The sequence below is a fragment of the Schistocerca gregaria genome, chromosome 5 (genome assembly GCF_023897955.1).
Source record: "Schistocerca gregaria isolate iqSchGreg1 chromosome 5, iqSchGreg1.2, whole genome shotgun sequence".
NCBI classification, from domain to species: Eukaryota; Metazoa; Arthropoda; class Insecta; order Orthoptera; family Acrididae; genus Schistocerca; species Schistocerca gregaria.
The window spans coordinates 183274364-183289222 of record NC_064924.1 but is presented as its reverse complement, the minus strand read 5'-3'; the positions used below and the strand labels follow the sequence as shown (position 1 = coordinate 183289222).

The window sequence follows — 14859 nt, the reverse complement described above, 5'->3', positions numbered from 1 at the left end:
GACGAACTTAATGTCTCCATTCGATGGGCAGATCAGTAGTGTCACAGGCTCTCAGTTCATGAGACACTCGAGAGATTTAGTATTTAATCCAGGACATTGGCGCCACCACCTCTCCTGCCCTTTCCATCCAAATACCTGCTGTGAATATTGCATCCACGACCCTGATTCGAAGCGTCTTACCTCCGTGTCGAGCGCCACTGCACATGTACGGAGGCGGGTTGTCTTCTGATGAAATGTCGTGTAGCTAGGGCCTCCCGTCGGGCAGACCGGTCGCCTAGTGCAACTCTTTTTAATTGACGCCACTTCAGCGACGTGCGTGTCGATGGGGATGAGATGATGATGATGATGAAGACAACACAACTCCCAGTCCCTGACCGGAGAAAATCTCCGACCCAGCCGAGAATCTAACCCGGGCTCCTTTGCATGGCATTCCGTCACGCTGACCATACCAGCTATCGAGGTGGACTGTCTTATGATAAATCCGTTATAAGACGTTTCAAGAGTAATGATTAAAAAAAAAAAATTGTCCGTTTTAGTCGAATGGTTTTGTTAGCTCCTTGTCTGGTTTCATTTTAATAAAACAGCGAATTTCGCCCGCTGCTAGGTGTCTGCCTGGGGGAAATCGAACATCTTTACCCCTTTTGTAAAATATTTCATCTCAAAAACATTTATATTGTGTTTCTTTAATTAATGTCTTAGATAGAAATAACAATATAAAAAGAAAGTTTCCATCCGTTTCGGTTTCCATGGTGATTTGAGGTGAGGGGAAGGGGGGTGATAGGACATGCATGACCATTCATAAGTACCTCCAGGTTTCAGAAGATGACTGCAAAAAACTGCAAGATATACTGAAAACAGGCACACATCAGTAGACAGAGCATTTCGCCAGGTCTGTTCAAATGGCTCTGAGCACTATGGGACTTAACATCTATGGTCATCAGTCCCCTAGAACTTAGAACTATTTAAACGTAACTAACCTAAGGACATCACACACGTCCATGCCCGAGGCGGGATTCGAACCTGCGACCGCAGCAGTCGCGTGGCTTCGGACTGAGCGCCTAGAACCGCTAGACCAGCGCGGCCGGCTCGCCAAGTCTGTAACTGACACTACAGGTGCTAAACATGGGCTTCGTTTATGATGTGGCAAGTGTCAATACGTGGGTGCAAGTTGCCGACACGATGTGTGCAGGAAGGTGCGAAGGCAGCCCGCATTCCGGATCCAGTAACTGGGTTGCCTATCTGCAGGTGCAAACTAATTCGATGTGACAATACGAACACGAGGGTTAACAATGAAACTTAAGGAGAGCACGGCCTACGGGTGCAATCTGTAATTGTAAGAATTCTGATAACCGTTAGTAGGCTTCCCTTTACCAGTCGGACACAGGTACATGGAACAACCTCAGTTGGATTGTTTGGGGGAAGAGACCCAACAGCGAGGTGAAGGAAGACGGCCGTGCCCTTTCTAAGGAACCATCCCGGCATTTACCTGGAGCGATTTAGGGAAATCACGGAAAACCTAAATCAGGATGGCCGGACGCGGGATTGAACTGTCGTCCTCCCGAATGCGAGTCCAGTGTGCTAAAACCTCAGTTGGTTCTCTGATAACCTATCGTGCCACACATACGTACCGGTGGGAGTCAAAGGGTTAAAGAAAGATAAAAGCTGCTTATTGCGCTGGCTTACTCATAACCTTGTTGTCGGTCGGAGCCCATAGTGACGGGTTGTCGAGCGCGGATCTGTATCGATAAGGAAGAGCACACGATTATAGGTCAAGGGCCAGGGCCAGCTCCGTAGGGGGCCGCAGCTTTCTGTGTATGTTGCGCCAACTCGCGGTGACGTCTATTGTGACGCTCATATAAAAGAGGGTCCTTGGCGGACGACAACAGTTTCTGTAGTCCAGTAAGCTTGAGCGCCGCGCTACGACTCTGCACCAAAATGCAATCCAGGTACGTTGGCAAGTACTGCAAAGATAACACTGATGAAAAGCTCCGGACTTGTGTTCCCTTCTCAGGTAAAATTCGCACTTATCATGTGATGTGACGTGGAACACGCTTTTTCCGCAGCGAGTTTTAAATGTACTTCGATGTTATGAACGTCAGAAATTTAGCTAAATATTTTATAGCTGCCTTAACTGTGACGTAAGGAATGGTGTGTGCAATACTGTATCGGGAATTATAAATTGTGCTATACTCGTTTATGAATATAGTAAATGAGCTCGAAAGTTGCAAATCACAGTACCTCCTGAGAAGACAGGTTTTCGAAAGAACCTGAAAACAGGCTCTGTCGCTAGCTGAGACACTGCTGATCGATAGATTGAAGGTGCTAGGTGAAGCGCCTTCCAGCTATCGTTGCAGTGACGTAACCACAATGACGCGATGACGCGTGCGTTACGCGCAGACAAAATTGCTCTGTGCTTTCGCCCTTCAGTTCGCTTTACATTACTAACGGTGTTACTATCCGCATATCCCTACTTCAGCTGTAACACCTTAAAAAACAGAGTAGTGCAAAACCGAAGGGTTACAATTAAGATTTGGCAGGAACAATACTGGAGGAGCCACCGCCTCTCAAAATCTTACATACGAATTTCGTTCTGAAAACTGTACAGTTGGGTTTTAATAACGACTGATTGTTTTACTGATGACACACAAGTTTGTAGTAAGTTTGTAACTGGACTTCATTCAAGAATATGGGAAATATTCCGCAGAAAACAGAGTTATCTGAACATAAAAATGTCAATACGTATGTCAGCTGGATCAGAAGTAAGATAACCACTTGTAAGTAGGCTGTTTAGGTTTTTATGTTGGTAACGCCACGTAGCGCTGACTGTGCTGTTTGCAGTCTGTGGCTGGTTTGCATTGTTGGAATATTTGCTATTGTAGTGTTGGGCAGTTGGATGTGAACAGCACGTAGCGTTGCGCAATTGGAGGTGAGCCGCCAGCAGTGGTGGATGTGGGGAGAGAGATGGCAGAATTTTGAGAGCGGACGATCTGGACGTGTGTCCATCAGAAAGAGTAAATTTGTAATATTGGATATGATGAACATATATATGACTTTTGAACATTATTAAGGCAAATACATTGTTCTCTATCAAAATCTTTCATTTGCTAATTATGCCTATCAGTAGTTAGTGCCTTCAGTAGTTAGAATCTTTTATTCAGCTGCCAGTATTGGCGCAAGCTGTATTGCAGTAGTTTGAATAGCGAAGATTTTTGTGAGGTAAGTGATTCATGAAAGGTATAGGTTACTGTTATTCAGGGCCATTCTTTTGTAGGGATTATTGAAAGTCAAATTGCGTTCCGCTAGAAAAATATTGTGTGTCAGTTTAGTGATGATGGGAATAAGTAAAGAGAGAAATGTCTGAGTACGTTCAGTTTTGCTCAGCTGTTTGATAATCAAATAACGTAGAGGTTTTCCAGCACTGTCATTTATAAAATTTTTCTAAGAGGATGTTTCACACTGTTCTCCAATTTTATAGATTGCGAAGCGGTGGTAGAAGTGGAATTTTGAAGTCGTTTTCTGCACAGTAGTGTCCCAGTGTGAATTATGCAGCTTGGAAGAACCTCGTACATAGTTAGAGACTCAGGAAATTTTTGGTGCCAATTTGCTTTGGTAATTGCAAGGACAGCAAATTAAGCCTCAATGATAGTATCTGGGAAATCATAGGAGTTTCCAAGAAATAGACTCGTCGCTGATGTGATGCGTGTATTACATAAAGCGGGCTCTATGGTATCTTGGCTCACGTCCACAAAATATTTAACGTCAGCGTGTTGATACACCTGAAAGTCTTTACGAAATTAGAGGTACGAACGTAGAGATCCACAAAAGTGCTTTCGTCTTTAATTCTCAAAGTTTTTATACGATAGGTAATGCGTGACGGTTACGAACCTTTAAAGAAATCCTCATCTGTTGTTACAAATTTCTTTTTGAAATTTTTTTTAGAGCGCTATATTCAAGTGCTTATATTTTCGCTCTCTACTACTATAATATGTATCATCATTATATGCTTTGCTATTTAATTATTAAATCGAGAAGATTGCGAAGAACTGCACAAGGTTATCGTGTTTAGCACGTCTAGAGTTCCTGATTATCAAGAAATCCAACAAACGAAAATTTTGCACTAAGCTGGAAATGGTCCACTTTCTTAGAGCACTTTTTTGAATGGGTCCGATTTGTTTAGTTGGGCACGATACATTTTGTAGTGGTCGCTCTAGTTGTTGAAGCAGGTCACTACTCTTTCACCGCAAAGAAGTGTCTGGATATATCACTCGAATTGTTGAGGGAATTTTTTGTGCCATTTCTCCGCCGCAAACAGGACGCTTTGTTACATTCGAGTTGCGTCACTACGCCGTCATCTTCCCCCACTCTCCCGTTCTGACTCTTATCACACAAGTGACAGCCGGATAAGAACCAGTATGACTTTACAAAATTGAGACATTAATCAAATTTTACGAATGGGAATCCATACATTTATCATACATAAGAATGAAAAATAAAAAGAACGTAGCTATTAACGTTCAAAACTTAAATATGCTTTATACTCTAAATTCTTCCGGATCGTTGGGATTGGTAACATAAATTTTGTTAAAACTTTTATCAAAAATACGCAACATCGCAGATAATTACATGTACAGCCTGTGGCTATATACACTAGTGTCCAAAATTAAAGCAACAAACCACTATCTCTCCGTCCTGTGTCTCATTCACGATATAATCATACAGAATGTCAACAGATATCCGTATGATCGTGTCCTGCACGGAAGATGGCATTCTGGTCAGCGGACAACCACGCCAACGATGATGTCTGGGCACCTATCAAACGGGATGGTGTTTGCCGGGTAGTCCCGCATCCACAATCGCTGTGTACACAGTCACAGACGGTGCAGTATGGCACAGAGAAGACGCCTAGCAGGCTCTCTGCGGTGGACGGCCATAGGAAGAATGGAAGCAGGACAATTGCAAATTGATAAGGCCCTATGACTTAACGTGAATCTGTCTGACATGAGACTGATGACATCATTCACAGCATGCCCCGTAGTTTGTCAGGGATGCATTGCTGCCAAAGATGGTCACACTTCATATTGACTGCATTGACCAGTCGTCGGAATGTGGGTGTAAATCCGTTAAGTTGGAAAAAAAGAAGAACATTTTTGTGTACCGTTATGCAAGTTGCAGTTGTTTACGTACTGCATTCACATATTGATTCTACTTTACTGTCACCTGATTATACTGCTTTGTGGTAAAATAAACGCAAGCTTCCAAAAATTTCGGTTTGCTGCTTTCATTTTGGACACCAGTGTATCTTACAGCAAGCGCCAACTGCGAGTGTGGTAATGGAGGCTCTCATACATACAGGTACTGTTCCTTTATTACAGGATTTAAGAAATTACTGTTACGTCCGGTACTCCTCTTCGTTAATTCTCAAACAGTTATTTTATCTATTAACAGCAATTATTTTGTAATCTAGATGCTGCCTTTCTCCGCGCTTTCTTCTTCCCTTTAATAGAATTTTTGTACTACAGGCAACGTCTCCCTAAGGAGATGGATGTCGGGTATTGAGCGAGTATCAACAGCATAATCACTGCGATGAGAAACGCCTTCCGAAGGCGTTAGCAAGTTATTCACATATGAAGAATTTGCTCAGACGCTTCTTCACAGTAACATATCTTTGCCCAACAAAAAATTTCATCGAGAATATTACTGAATATCGTAGGAATTAAACACTCTGGGTGTGAGAAGACAGAGACACCACCAAAGGCTTTCCAGGTCGTGAGCACTATAACGTTTCAAATACGTCGAGATGAATTTGAAAATACAGAATCTTCCTCGTCCTCATACTCCCCCTCCTCCCTCCACACACACCCACTGATGGGTTCATATCAAGAAATTCAATGCCAAGTCACGTTTCAGTGCTGTGATCACCTCGAAATCGGAAGAACCTTGACATCTAGCACTATCATGACCCCTCTCCTAGAACCGACATTGCCTATGAGGCATAACACGTGATGTACAGTAGTTACACAACCGTATAGTCGGACGGTTTGTTCACAATTTGCACATGGCTAAAGTAACAGTTTATCCGAGCTGCAAGAGATATGTTCTACATCTACATTTATTCTCCGCAAGCCACCCCACGGTGTGTGGCGGAGGGCACTTTGCGTGCCACTGTCATTACCTCCCTTTCCTGTTCCAGTCGCGAATGGTACGCGGGAAGAGAGACAGCCGGAAAGCCTCCGTGCGCGCTCGAATCTCTTTAATTTTACCTTCGTGATCTCCTCGGGAGGTATAAGTAGAGGGAAGCAGTATGTTCGATACCTCGTCCAGAAACGCACCCTCTCGAAACCTGGACAGCAAGCTACACAGCGAAGCAGAGTGCCTCTCTTGCAGAGACTGCCACTTGAGTTTGCTAAACATCTCCGCAAAACTATCACGTTTATCAAATAACCCTGTGACAAAACATGCCGCTCTTCTTAGGATCTTCTCTATCTCCTGTCAACCCGACCTGGTACGGATCGCACACTGATGAGCAATACTCAAGTTTAGGTCAAACGAGCGTTTTGTAAGCCACCTCCTTTGTTGATGGACTACATTTTCTAAGGACTCTTCCAATGAATCTCAACCTGGCGCCCACCTTACCAACAATTAATTTTATATGATTATTCCACTTCAAATCGCTCCGTACGCATACTCCCAGATATTTTACAGAAGTAACTGATGCCAGTGTTTGATCCGCTATCATATAATCATACAATAAAGAATCCTTCTTTCTAAGTATTCGCAATACATTACATTTGTCTATGTTAAGGGTCAGTTGCCACTCCCTGCACCAAGTGCCTATCCGCTGCAGATCTTCCTGTATTTCGCTGCAATTTTCTAATGCTGCAACTGTATACTACAGCATCATCCGCGAAAAGCAGCATGGAATTTCCGACACTATCTACTAGGTCATTTACATATATTGTGAAAATCAATGGTCCCATAACACTCCCCTGTGGCACGCCAGAGATTACCTAAACGTCTGTAGACGTCTCTCCATTGAGAACAACATGCTGTGTTCTGTTTGCTAAAAAACTTTTCAATCCAGCCACACAGCTGGTCTGTTATTCCGTAAGCTCTTACTTTGTTTGTCAGACGACAGTGCGGAACTGTATCGAACGCCTTCCGTAAGCCGTAATCCAGCATCTACCTGGGAGCCTGTATCTAATATTTTCTGGGTCGCATGAACAAATAAAGCGAGTTGGGCCTACCACGATCGCTGTTGCCGAAATCCATGTTGTATCGTACAGAGTAGATTCTGGGATTTTACGCTAAAGGGGAGCTGTTTTCGGGAGATGTTGAAGTGCGTGAACTGTTTCCAACCATTTGTGGCGAACGTGTATCGTGAGTTGAATAACGACAAAGAAACTAGAGAATGGCCATGTCACTGATGTACGAGATAAACATCGTCGACGACGTTTTGTGAAGTCCAAGCATACACGGACACAATAGAATTCCCACAGATCTGTAGATTTACATTTACGTCCATGTTTTGCTTGTACCAGATATTAAAGTTTCTTTCCGTTCGTTTTGCGTGTTGAGTGGGGGAAGAGCGGTTGTTTAAAAGCCTCTGTGTGCGCTGTAATTAACCTAATGTCCTCTTCCCGGTGGCTATTCAGCGACAAGTAGTGGGCTGTTGTATATTGCAGCGTGGTATACTCCATTTAATACCGATTCTTGAAACCTTGGAAATAGGTCATTTTGTGTACTATTTCGTAGAAAACGGTAAGGAGAGGTGGACTACAGAGTGGTGCAGAAGCTGTCATCGTAGGGAAGGTGGACAGGAGTAGAAATTATTAGCGAACACTTAAACACAGTAAACAGAAGTTTTACTTAACTTGTAGTTTTCTTCAAGCGTTTCGAAGGAACTTTACATTCGAACAAACAGCAATAAAGTCCAGCAGTTACAAGAAGCCAACTGAAGAGTGTTGTGCAGCGTCAGGTTCCTTCTACTAGTGCAGGAGTGAACTGTCGAAGGCTTAGAATGAAGACTGAGATGGTGCCGTCTAGCTGCCGCCGGCCAACCTATGTCACGGCGGCGGAGGGCGTTCGCAGTGGGAGATGCTGAAGGCTGGCACGCATCATTGGATCCACCGGGTCCCCACGCGATCGATATTGGCGTCTGTCGGAAACTTGCGTTTCCACTGCCAACTGTGAGACGCCGGTGAAAGTGGTTCACATGGCTCTGAGCACTATGAGACTTAATATCTGAGGTCATCAGTCCCCTAGAACTTAGAACTACTTAAACCTAACTAACCTATGGACATCACACACATCCATGCCCGAGGCGGGATTCCAACCTGCGATCGTAGCGGTCGCGCGGTTCCAGACTGAAGCGCCTAGAACCGCTCGGCCTAAGCGACCGGCCCGGTGAAAGTGGTATTGATTTATGACCACAGATCATTGTTAAAATGTCAGCTCAGCCACCTATTTACAGTGTAGAATGTACTAAAATTTACGCTTTTCGAAGGTCAGTCCTTCATCTTCGGAAATGCTGTGCATGAATCTCTTAAAAGTGGCCAAAATGAAATATAAACAAGCACAATAAAAATAAAATAACGTGGTTACTTCCCTTACAACCACAATCTCATATTCATTATGGATAAAATCAATACCTGTAAGCGCCGGCCGCGGTGGCCATGCGGTTCTGGGCGCTGCAGTCCGGAGCCGCGGGACTGCTACGGTCGCAGGTTCGAATCCTGCCTCGGGCATGGATGTGTGTGATGTCCTTAGGTTAGTTAGGTTTAAGTAGTTCTAAATTCTAGGGGACTGATGACCTAAGATGTTAAGTCCCATAGTGCTCAGAGTCATTTGAACCATTTTTTGAATACCTGTAAGCAGGCTTTCACAGAGTGACCTCCTTGGAATGATTTTTGCCTACAGCAACAGTTCAACGAACTCCGCTCTGTTGGTGTTCCGTAGCAGACGATTGGCGTATGTGTGACAATGTATTGGCTGAAACAAGAGCTACAGTACAGCAGACTGAAGTACTACTGGCTGATGACAGTGTCGACTGGAATACACTGACTGAAATACAGAAAGGAGAAAGGATAAAATACATAGAGTGAAAGGTTGTCTACAACGTAAATAGAAACCAGATTGCAGTTTCGGGAGCCAGTGGACAAGGAACATTGTAGAGAAGTGAAGCAGATAGGATTGTATTCTACCATCTATGTCATTCAGTCTGTACGTCGAGCGAGGAGTAAAGGAAACCGAGGAAGAAATTGGTAAGGGACTGAATGTCCAGGGACCAGAAATGAAAGCTTTGAGGTTTCTCGATATTATTGTAATACTGTCAGGGACAGCAAAGGACTTGCAAGACCAGCTGAACGGGAAAGATAGTGTCTCGAAAAGATGTTATAAGAAGAACATCAACAAAAGTAAAACAACGGTAATGGAATTAGTCAAATTTGATCAAGCGACGGTAATGGTTTCAGATTAGGAGATGAGACACTGAAAGTAGTAGATGCTCTTTGCTCCTTGGGTGGAATGCAACTGACAATGGCCGAAGCAGAGAGGGTATAAAATGCAGAGTGACAAAAGCAAGGGAAGTGTTCTTGAAAAGGAGAGATTTATTAGCATCTGATATAAATAACTCTTTTTCTGGCAGTATTTATCTGGAACGTAGCCTTGTACAGAAGTGAAACGTTGGCGATAAGCAGTGCTTACAAGAAGGGAAGACAAGGTTTTGAAATATCTCCGGAACGCAACACTGATCTTTAATCATTTACGACAGTTTAACGCCTTGCGTAGCTCCGTAGGAAACGAAACTATAAAGCTCTCTCAGTAGTTACTCAAGTTTTAATATAGAGGGTGAATCACCTAAAACTTGCACTGCAAATACTGCGGAAAGGGAAAGTGCTACTGATGTGTGATTATCACAGAATGGATTGTTAGTCAGCGGTTCGTATTGTTAGCCAATAAACACATTGTAATAATACTTAGAGTATTTTTTGTTCAAACATATACTTTATTTAAATGGAACAATGCCTATTGACACTAACAATCTAAAAGTAGGATAAATTAGAATTTCATTAGTTTATGGAATATCCTATATTGAAAAGTTTCCACATCGACACTTGTTTCTGTCATTCAGTCGGCGCACTTGTGAGGTACGATGTTATCATGTTCGCTTGCAGTCTTGAGTGCATTACTCCTTGCCAGTCAGTTTGTGGTAATTCAAGTAGTAGATCGTGAGTGGACGATGAGAGTCACCAATGCAGAAAAAGCCGACATGCTCATGGTGTATGGAGAGGGTAGGTAGAATGTAGTTCGTTCTTCTACGGTGTATGCGGCAAGATATCCCAGTAGACGTGAACCATCTCGGCAATTATTTATAATCTTCTCCACCAGTTACGTGAAAGTGGTAGTGTAGCACATAGATAAAGTAACGGAAAGACTAGGCGCTCAGTCCGGAACCGCGCGACTGCTACGGTCGCAGGTTCGAATCCTGCCTCGGCCATGGATGTGTGTGATATACTTAGGTTAGTTCGCTTTAAGTAGTTCTAAGTTCTAGGTGACTGATGACCTTAGAAGTTAAGTCCCATAGTGCTCAGAGCCATTTTTTTAACAGAAAGAAACAAGTGACGACAGAAGAGGAGGAAATTAATGTTCTTGCTGCTGTTGCAGTTGATCTGCACGTTAACTCCCACGCAGTCGCACGAGAAAGTAGTATTCTCCATCGACATAGGTTCCTTCCCTATCACTCTCTCTCTCTCTCTCTCTATCAAGAGCTGCATGGAAACGATTATGGGAATCGTGTGAACTTCAATACATGCGTATTACCACAGTTTACACCCGATGAATTGTATATCTCGTTTAGTTATAAAGCTACATTTACCAATGATAGCCCGATAACTCGCCGGAACATGCACTGTTAGTGTGTTGTCAATCCCAGTTAGCTTCGTCAGGTAGAACGTCAGTGGCCATGGAGTGTAAACGTGTGGCGTGGGATAGTGAACCATCAGATCATATGTCCGTTTTTCATAGACGTAATACTGAACGCACACAAGTATCACAGCCTCTTAACAGACAATCTGCCACAGATGCTAAACGACGTTTCCATGCAGACTAGAGGATTCTGTAGTACCAACATGATGGCTGTCCAGCCCATAGCGCACTAGGTACTCCAGCATGTCTTCAAGAATTGCTTCCAAATCGTTGGACTGGTCGCAAAGGACCTACACCTTGGCCAGCCCGTTCCCCGGATTTGACGACTGTAGACTTTTTTCTGTGGGGAAAGCTGAAAGACGTGGTCTGTAAGGGCATACTAACTACACCCAATGACATGCAACGACGTATTACTGCAGCCTGCTTGAACACTAGCACGTATGCAACAATCGTTCTACACTGAAGAGCCAAAGAAACTAATTCAAAAATACAAATCGCTCTAAGCACTATGAGACTTAACATCAGAGGTCATCAGTCCCCTAGACTTAGAAATACTTAAACCTAACTTACCTAAGGACGTCACACACACACCCATTCCCGAGGCAGGATTCGAACCTGCGATCGTAGCAGCAGCGAGGTTACGGACTGAAGCGCCAAGGGCCGCTCGGCCACAGTGCCAAGAAACTGGTACACCTGCCACACCCGGGAGCACGCAGAAGTGCAGCAACACGACGTGGCATAGACTCGACTAATGTTTGAAGTAGAATCCTGCTGGGCTGCCCATAAATACGTAAGAGTACAAGAGTACAAGGGGGTGGAGATATCTTCTGAACAGCACGTTGCAAGGCATCCCATATATGCTCAGTAATGTTCAAGTCTGGGGAATTTGGTGGCCAGCAGAATTGTTTAAACTCAGAAGAGTGTTCCTAGAGCCACTCTGTAGCAATTCTGGATGTGTGGGGTGTCGCATTATACTGCTGGAATAGCCAAAGTCCGTCGGAATGCACAGTGAACGGATGCATATGATGAGACAGGATGCTTACGTACGTGTCATCTGTCAGAGTCTTGGCTAGACGTATCAGGCGTCCCATATCTCTCCACGTGCACACGGCCCACACCAGTTTGAAAAGTCCCCTGCTGACATGCAGGGTCCATGGATTCATGAGGTTGTCTCCATACCTGTACACGTCCTTCCACTCGAAACAAATAGAAACGAGACTCGTACGACCAAGCAATATGTTTCCAATCATCAACAGTCGGTGTTGATGCGCCCAGGCGACGCCTAAAGCTTTGTGTCGTGCAATCATCAAGGGTACACGAGTGGGCCTTCGGATCCGACAGCCCATAAGGTGATGTTTCGTTTAATGGTTCACACGCTGACACTTGTTGATGGCTAAGCACTGGAAGCTGCTGCAATTTGCGGAAGGGTTTCGCTTCTGTCACTTTGAACGTTTCTCTTCAGTCGTCCTTGCTCCCATTCTTGCAGGATCTTTTTCCGACCGCAGCGATGTCGGAGATTTGATGTTTTACTTGATTCCTGATACTCACGGTACACTCGTGAAATGGTTGTACGGGAAAATCTCCACTTCATCGCTACCCCGGAGATGCTGTTTCCCATCGCTCGTGCGCCAACTGTAGCAACACGTTCAGTCTCACTTAAATCTCGATAACCTCACATTGTAGCAGCAGTAACCGATATAACAACTACGTCAGACACTTTTTGTCTCATAGAGGCGTTGCCAACCGCAGTGCCGTATTTTGCCTGTTTACTTATCTTTGTATTTGAATGAGCATGCCTATACCAGTTTCTTTGGTGCTTCAGGGTATATCAGACCGGGAGCGTGCATTGCCGCTATCGGTTGTCATTTTGAACACAACCTGTGACGATTAATTGTCTCATTGCTGGTCAGAATCCATGTAACTAGTGTACAAAGTCGTTTAAGTGTGCTACCACAGGTATCATACAACTGACGGCGTGGGAACTTTTCAAAATACGTTCTCTCATAAATGACTTTTCACTAGAATCCTGCAACGAACACCACTGACTTACTAATTTACACTACTTTTAGTCTGTTAATGTTAGTAGGCATTGTTTCATTCAAAAAGCGTATGTTTGCAAAAAAATACACTTTCTAACTATTATCACAGTCTGTAGCATGTTGTGTTTTAGAGCCTGCAGCCACAGCCGAACTTCGACATTGTTTCAAAGAAAATTGCACACTGTCTGTGCGAACGCTTTTTATTAAATCTGCGACCAGTTTCGCACCACTTGTCGGTGCATCCTAAGGCAGTCTTTACAAAAAGTAATATAATAAGAGCTCATATAAGCTATTCGATCCCCCAATTCTAAGTTGTAAATTAAACTTTTAGATAGCCAGTTTCATTCAAAATGAAACTGGCTATTTCATTCATTTTGAACGAAACTGGCTATTTAAAAGTTTAATTTACACCTCATTCAAAATTAAACTGGCTATTTAAAAGTTTAATTTGCACCTCAGAATTGGGGGATCGAATAGTTTATATGAGCTCTTATGAAACTGGCTATTTAAAAGTTTAATTTACACCAAAGAATTGGGGGATCGAATAGTTTATATGAATTCTTATTATATTACTTTTTGTACAGATTGCCTCAGGATGCACCGATAAGTGGTGCGAAACCGGTAGCAGATTTAATAAAAATCATTCATACAGCCATTGCGGAATTTTCTTTGAAGAAATTATTACAGTCTGTTGATTGCGTAACAACACGGGCCCCTGGCTAGCAGTCCACTCTGTGAAAACCGCAGATCAATAGCACTTTCCATTTCTGCAGCATCTGCGATGCAAGTTTTAGGTGATTAATCCTGTATACGGTAATCACTAAAATTCGTACATTTGTTTTGGGAGCTCGGTAAAGGTTATTACAAATTTCAAATAAATTTGGGGCGAATTTATGGTCAATAGCTACATTACAAGAAATATTCTCATACATATCAGCTGCAGCTACGTATACTACTGCCAACTGCAATTGTGATAAGGATTAGTTTCAAAATATACGCATCATAGTGGGAGTACGTACATCTTCTACCGCACTGATAGATCCCTTCGTCATCAATATTTTATTCAATGTGCTCACTGTTTTAAGAAAATCCTTGGAAAAAGAATTACACGTTTACCAGTCCAAGACAGACAATATCACGGTTCCATTAGATAGTTATGAACAGAGGCGTAGGTAGTTCGAGAACGCACGTGTACTACGAAATGCACTATTGTCTATCGCAAGTAATGATCCAAAACCTACCCACTCACAATAAAATTAGTGTTTCCCGCTCAGAATCAACACCAGTTAACATTTTTTAAAAGAACTTTACTGCAATATGCACTGTAATCACTCAAAAGTAAATCACAAACGTATGTGACAATGGTACAGCCTTAAAACACAATATGTTTATGTACAAAAAAATGTTCACTGAACTCAGAAGGGAAAAGTCCAGTCCATACTGTCGAAAGCTGAACCGCAATTTTTTATACAGGAAGAATACACCGAAAGAAGCACAATGTCAAAATTTACGCTGCCCATATACGCTGCAAACACTTTTTTTATAAAAATACATTGAAAATTGCCGAATTCGTAGTTCGCCAGGCGTTTGGAGCAGTGGACACCTTTGCTATAGCTACAGCAGGGCGCACATGCGCAGCACGGCAGGCATATAACATTCACCGCCACCACTTCAGTTAACAGATAACACGACACGACACGATCGTAATTTGTAAAGCGAATTTCAGTTTCCGTTGATAATTTCTCTGATAGTTGTTCAGATACTATCGCTCGAATCTGGAACTCATTCAATATACAAAACAATTAGCAGATGCTAATATTTGTAGTGACACCAGTGAGGGCGCTGTCGCCTGGCGGTGTGGTCCTTCTGTCACTGTGACTCGGACACATTTGCGGCA

The 14859-nt window shown here is 43.3% G+C and overlaps 1 protein-coding gene across 2 annotated transcripts in view; it reads left to right on the top strand.

Moving 5' to 3' along the window:
* Positions 1–1843: 1843 nt before the first annotated feature.
* LOC126272511 (uricase) overlaps positions 1844–14859 on the top strand; it is a 94106-nt gene continuing 81090 nt past the window's right edge. The window contains exon 1 of one of the 2 annotated variants that reach the window (XM_049975409.1): positions 1844–1946. In XM_049975409.1, the coding sequence (XP_049831366.1) occupies positions 1936–1946 (11 nt within the window). In that variant the 5' untranslated portion in view covers positions 1844–1935. The remainder of the gene's footprint in view (positions 1947–14859) is intronic. The other variant, XM_049975410.1, reaches the window with a different exon arrangement.